This window comes from Chelonoidis abingdonii, chromosome 1 (genome assembly GCF_003597395.2).
Source record: "Chelonoidis abingdonii isolate Lonesome George chromosome 1, CheloAbing_2.0, whole genome shotgun sequence".
Taxonomy (NCBI): Eukaryota; Metazoa; Chordata; order Testudines; family Testudinidae; genus Chelonoidis; species Chelonoidis abingdonii.
In genome coordinates, this window is record NC_133769.1 from 81,827,378 (window position 1) to 81,834,262 (window position 6,885).

At 40.8% G+C, this 6,885-nt stretch overlaps 1 protein-coding gene across 2 annotated transcripts in view; it reads right to left on the reverse strand.

The window, feature by feature from the left end:
- Positions 1-4,014, reverse strand: part of RASSF9 (Ras association domain family member 9) — a 30,832-nt gene extending 26,818 nt beyond the window's left edge. The window contains exons 1-2 of one of the 2 annotated variants that reach the window (XM_032804647.2): positions 3,826-3,905; positions 3,121-3,313 (exon numbers count right to left, since the gene is read on the reverse strand). Coding sequence is in view for 1 of the 2 variants with exons in the window: in XM_032804645.2 (XP_032660536.1) it covers positions 3,826-3,872 (47 nt within the window). In the remaining variant the exon portion in view is untranslated. Of the gene's footprint in view, positions 1-3,120; positions 3,314-3,825 lie in introns of both variants that reach the window. The other variant, XM_032804645.2, reaches the window with a different exon arrangement.
- Between the last annotated feature and the right edge of the window lie 2,871 nt (positions 4,015-6,885).

Below are 6,885 nucleotides of genomic sequence, written 5' to 3' on the forward strand. Positions count from 1 at the left end.
CCACATCAGAGCCCACTGCCGAACAGCCAATCATCACTCAGAGCAAAGAGAACAGGCTAAGTCTGATCAGCGGGCTTGCTTTGCCTGCATGAACTCAGTGGCTATCGGTGCAGGGCTAAGAAATGAGCAATAGAAGTGGAAATGTTCATGAAGCAAGAGCAAAAGCAATAAACGTAAATAACATTTGTAATAGTAATGCCCAATCAGCAAGCAACATTGTGTGTATGCAAATAAAATACACAGATGGTTGTTGCAAACTTAAGGTCATCATGGCTGAGTTATGCTGACAGCTCCAAAAGATATTGCCCTGGCTATTTGCACCTGGCAATATAGATTGGCACTTGCAGGAGATCTGCATGAGGGAGAGTGACCCCTGAGCACCATCTCCCTTCACGTCTATGCTTGATCTAAAAATAAACAATTTGTGAAATAAGACAGAATGCTAGATCAATGTGGTAGTTGAGGTTTGTTCTGAAAAATCAAGAGGACCGACCTCAATGAATGAGAAGATGTGACTGAATCTTTCTTGGCATGAGGTGGGCAAGGAATTTTGGAATGATGAATGTGGTAGTGACAGAGCCAGCAATTTTCAAAAGTACTTATGTGACTTACAAGCCTAAGACTCATTTTCAAAAGTCATTTATGGCCAGATTTTAAAGGCATTTAGGTGCCCAATGAATTCAAGGTGACAAACATCTAGATGCCATTGTGTGTGCCTATCTACATCTTTTAAAATATGGCCCATACGCACTTAGGAAAGGGAGTCTTAGTCTCATTAGGAATCTTAGCCCAATTGATTATCAAGTCATGTAGATGCTTTTGGAAATTGTAGCCTATACTCGCTCTGCCCATATGCATTGTATATCCTACTCTTTGAAGAAGCTACTAACATCTGAAGAGGAACATGAAATAAAAGTAACAACGATAATAACCACTGAGATGTAGTTCTGTGTCTGAGCACACCGCTATAACTCATTCATTCTAATTCTGGTGTTTGTCCTGACTGCCCTCCTGGCCTTGGCTAAGTCATTAACATCTCTGCTTCACTTATTCCATCTGGAAAATATGGATAATACTCCATATATTCCCCAGAGATAAGCAATTGTGAAAGTTAAGTTAATGATCATGAAATACTTTGAAGATGAAAAAAAGCTAAATGGGAAAATGGCAGAGAAAAGTGGGTGAGATAATATGTTTTGTTGGACCAACTTCTATTGGTGAGAAAGAGAAGCTTTCGAGCCACTCTGTCACCAACCAAAGTTGGTCCAATAAAATATATTCTCTCACCCACCTTGTCTCTCTAATACCTTGGGGCTGGCACAACTACAACCATACTGCATACAACAAGGGAAAAATGCTCATTATTATTAATTATTTGCACATATAACACCTTTGATCCGAGTTTCTCCAAGAGCAGTACAAACATTAAGCCTCACAATATTGCTGTGAGGAAGGAAAATACAATACAGCCTTTTAATAGATAGGCAAACTGGGCAGAGCTGGATCATGACCCAAAGTCTTGACGCCGTCTGCTGCTCTAACCACTGGATGAGACTGCCTCCCAATGTCAAACTTGAATAGCACTTTCCATTCAGTGCAAGGGTTGAAATAAGCTGGCAAAGACAGCAACTGTAGCAAAAGAGAAACTCTTTCTAGGTCGTTGCATCATATTGGGGTTAAAAAAACCCACAACATTTACCATCCCTGCCAGTAAACCTTGAATTCTCAAGTACAAATCTGTTCGAAGAGATAAGTTTAGACATATACACTTAGGTTCCACTGGTTGAAAATGCAGTTAGGAAATTTTTTTAAAAGAATCACTTTCCCTCTTCCCACCAACCTTATTATACATGAACAGGACTTCTACATCCCCTCTCCCCTGCCCCTGCATCTCCCATTAAAATACCACTTCTGTGCCAGACAGAATTGATATGCCATTTTCAGAGAGAAACTGGAAGAAGAAGAAGAAGAAGAAGAAGTTTGTCTCAACTTTTTGGAGACTCCCCTCAGCTTTTCATTGCAATTCACACTAAAAAAGCTTTGTAAATTGACCTTCGTTCTGCAAAGAATGGAAGTTCACCTCAATCTCTGTGAGACTGACATAATTACCGTGAGGGGTGTATTTTAAAATCAGAAAGAGATTCACATCTGAATGAAGGGGAAGCATATTTCTGGGTGTGTGTATTTATTCAGCTAACTGGAGTCAATATAATACAATTCTTTTTTTTTAAAGTATCAGGAAAATACAGCAATTTTATATACATTTAGTTTGGTCTTAAATAGTATCTCAACCTTTCCAGAAGGTCTAAAGGTGGAATTCCCTTCTGAAAAATACTAATTACAGTCCTGTTCCTATGCACTTTTGTGGGCAGTAACCGATGCTATCAGTGATTCTAAAGTAACATAATATTGTTCGTTAAGGCCCTAACTGATGGAGTGATTTCCTTTCATTAATTTATTGAATTAATAATTCACTAAAATGTATGCACAATCTCAGTATAAATCTTTGGCATAAATGTGCATGGAAACAACGAACAAAAAAGAAAAAAAACCTAACTTTATCTGAAGTAAGTTTATGGAACTACAAATACCCTCAAATTTATGCCCAATCCTGTCCACTAGGAAAGGGATCAGGATCACTGTGAACGAAATTCCAAATGCAGGATAACATGAAGTAAAGATAACAACGGAGGCTTTTACAGCCAACGTTTTAGTGACCGAGTTATGCACACTATTAGCTAGACTTGTTGAGTCATTAGAAACTCGAGACTGAAATAGCATGTTCTCTCCATGAAAACTTGCACTTAAAACTTCAGTGCCATATTAGCGCTTCAAAATAATTACATAATCTCATACTGCGCAAGTTTAGTTCCCCTTCCAGTCTATGCAGATGGCATGTAGAAGCAAGTCTGATTTAGGGGAGCCGCCAAAATCAACCTGTACGATTAGAACTCGCAGCAGCGAACCGGGGCTATCACAGCTTATCGGCAACACAGTTTTCTCGGCAACAAGAGAGTCCCAAATTCAGAGCGCGGCACAGGGATACTAAAAGCCTCCATTGTACACATACCACATTCGATTAACCATGCTACCCGCCCCCCCGCCGCACCCCAAACTTACAATTAAAGGGATGTGGTAAGAAACGGGAGGGAATCCTGGAAGTTTTCAGGACCCAGTTGCTACATCCAGGCAAACTTCAGAAAAAGTTGGTGCGGGGGCTTAGGACGGAGGGAGACAGATATCCCCAGAATAGAGTCTCAAAATCGACCACAGCTTTCAATTAACCAGCTCAGCTCCCACTGGTTCTGAAGTTCTAGCAGCAAGGAGAACGCCCTGGTGTGAGAGAGGGTCCGGATACTTTTTTTTTCAGCCTTGATAAGGGGCGCTATAACCCTGGCTGCAATTAGTTACCACCACGCATGGCAGCATTAACATCCGGATTTCAATCATTCCTTTGCACTCCTATTAATCTGCAGCCTGTTACAAACGAGATGTCCAAGACTTTAAACAGCCTGGCTGGGCTAGGAGTACGGAAGGCACCCAAGGCTAGGGAATCTGTTAAATTAGAGCTTGCCCTTCCTACTAAAAGTGTTGCCCGGGATTTTAAGGGGAGGAATATGCACAAACAGGAGTAAAGAGACGCATCACTTGCACACGCGGATATCACTCCAACACGTTAAACTGACTCACGAGCCCCTAGGTAAGTTTCTAAGTCAGTTTCGGGGGGGGGGGGGGAATTCAACTTTTCCCAACAACGTACACCCCGTTCGAGAAGTTACCTGACTGCAAAACACCACATCAAGTGACCCCCCGCGAACACACTACCTGCTTTTGTGCCGGGTCTTTAATAGATTCCTTCCAAAGGGAGCCATAGCCGCTCCAGCGGCCGAACCACCACATCAACGCGGCCAGACCCAAGGCTGGGGTGTTCTTTCCTCCCCCTCTTTCCCCTCACCTCCTGCAGCTTGTTAGTAGTCACCCAGCGTAGCGATGAGCTGGAAGTTGTGCAATTTGCTAACTCTGAACTACTGGTTTGTTGTTGCTGCTGCACCTTTGGAGTCCTGCCCAGCTGCAATCTTCAAGGAGGCGTTTATGAGCAGGAAAAAGGAGGAAAAAAACACAAACCACTTTCTATTGTGATGTGAAGTTATTTGCAGAACTTGCTAAACTTTCAGCCTTGCCAGCCGCCAAGGCACCGATCAACAAAGGGAAAAAGGGGGTTTGGCTCCAGGAGGGAGCTAGGCAAGAACACACAACAGAAGGATTCAGACTTTCTCCGCCAAGTTCCAGCCACTTAAGGTCAAGTCGAGCAGCTAAACACAAGCCTTAATGAAGGGCAGACAGCAGTTGTTCCACCAGTTCTAGTGCATAACAATAACTTGCCTTACAGATCAACCTGTAGCTGCTTCTCATTACAGGGTGTAAGAACAGTCAGGAGATGAAATGACAAAGTAGGTCAAAGCTGCCTCTTTGGTCCCTCTGTACTTTTGATAAACATTTAATACTTTGCTGAGTACATATAAACCTTTAGAGACTTTGGTCTGCAAACTTCACTCAGTAGCCACCTGTGGCTTCATAACACTTCTCAGGAGGGCTTGATTTTCAAAAGTGCTGAAAACCCCCAATTCTAGCTGAAGCCAGTGAGAACTCTAGGTCCTCAGCACCTTTGAAAATCGGGCCATACAAGGGAGCTGTTAGGAAGGGACAATTCAACACCTCACAGCACATTCCAACATGGTGTGTTTTTTTGGCTGGCTTTGTTAAAGGAGAAGTGAGCATGTGTTAAAGTTGTTTGTTCCAAAGACCTGGGCCCTAATGCATAAAGAGGATTAGTAATAAAGCTTTTAAAAGGGAAAACATGGGTCCCATTAACTTCAGTGGGCTTTGGCTGGGGATTACAGTGCAAAAGGCAGACCCATTAAAGCAGAAAGGAATATAAACAAGGTACTGGGGAGAATGAACCTTTGCCCTGTAGCTTGCATGGTTATTTGCACTATTACAGAGTAGGTGTAAAATGTTTCCATCCTGAGTTCATTGCATTTTACACTCACTTTATACTACTGCAAATAGCTATACCATGCTACAGGTATAATGGTTAATCAGGCATCCTGAATTTAGCCTTGTCCCACTTCTGCTGGTGTCTGTATTAAACAAGAGGAGTAATCAGATAGAGTGATGGGTTAATCTAGAAGGGGCTTTGTCGTTTTTGACATTGGAATAAAATACCCCCTTTCCCTGAGCAGAGATAGTCACATCAGCATGCAATAAACAATGCTAGAGCCCATTCCATGGGTTACTTATTACTGGCAGTCCTGGGAATGCCCCACATACTTTCAGTTCAATCCCACTTCTGTAAACTCCCTGAGCTGTGACTACAAAGAGAGGAACTGAAGTCACAGCTTGTTTGGGTGGGTTAAATTAATACACACACACAAATCCTTTAGATTCCTGAGGCTGCTGCCAAGGGAGGTTTCATGAAGCAGGATCTGCTTTGGGTATTATATGCCTGATCCAAAACCCACTGAAATCAATGGGAGTCTTTTTGGGCCAGGGTTTATATGCTGTGGATGGGGATTTCCTCACCTTTAAATGGTTGCAAATATTTTCCAACAATATGTTTGTAAGACATGTTTACAATGTTTGTAAGACAGTCTTGGCACAGAATTTGCTATTCTGCTGCTGAGAATTTCTGAGTAAAATAGGTATTTAAATAAAGGGTTTTTTCCTTCCCTCTTTCCTGTGTTGGCAAAAGTAACATTAAATAGCTTTATCTGCTGCATATTACAATGTGAAGCATTCTCGTAGTGCTCACTTACTTTTCTCCTCATTATAAAGATAAATGGGAATTGGACAACATCTACAGCTGTTCTTACGCTTCCAAATTAATCAGTTGTCACCTCATAGTATTAATTGATTGTAACTATTAAAGTACAGTATGATGCAGCAGCCTACTTGTTCCTTTATTTACCTGCATTGCCAGATAAACTTAATCGTATGGATGGGCCTCAGGAAACTTAATGCTGTTATGCAAATAAATCACAAAGCAGATTTAAAAATAAATCTTCAGGGTAAATTTTATATACACACACTTCATTGTGCAAACCTCTAAAGTTTCCATTTTCATTTTAATGGCATGAATTTTAGGAAAGACCCCTGCAATAACAACCGTACATTTCTATCCAAGTTTGAAATAACATACCCTTTGCACACTTTCTGAAATGAGTTTGAAAATATCTGTATAGTTTACTTTAGAGAGGAAGCAAGTAAGAGGGGTCATGATAGGTAAACAAAGCACCAAATGAGATGGGAGTTTCAACTGACTGTTTCTAAAATGCAAGAGGAAACATACAATGAAACTGAAAGGAAACAAATTTCAAAGTGATAAAAAGAAATAGTTTTTTCACACACTATATTTTAAATAGACCTTTATATCAACAAAAATAATACCTATTGGGGTTCTCACAAGGAATTTTTTGGTGGCCTCAGACTACAGCCACCAACTCTTGCTGGTGGCCATACTGACAGTTTTTCTTAAAATAAATTAATTAACTTTAAGAAAAAACAAATCAATATGCACATATACATGTCCAAATCATTGTAATTTATTTATGTAGGGTTTTTTGCAGACTCAGTAATAAAAATAATGTACAGGTGTCTCTATTCTTTACTGGACCTAAACAGAATAGAAACACAAATAAGGTATTTTGTATGTTTTGCTTTTGTTGTTAATTTTTTTTTTAGACCTGCTAACTGCTGTGAAAACTGATATTTGTACATATTTCTTTTCACAGCAGAGTTACTCATCCCCAGAACGCTGGGGGACAAATAAAACCCTGGTTGGTGAGGTGGGTTAGGAGGCAGGAGAGCCAGGGTCATAGGGGACTG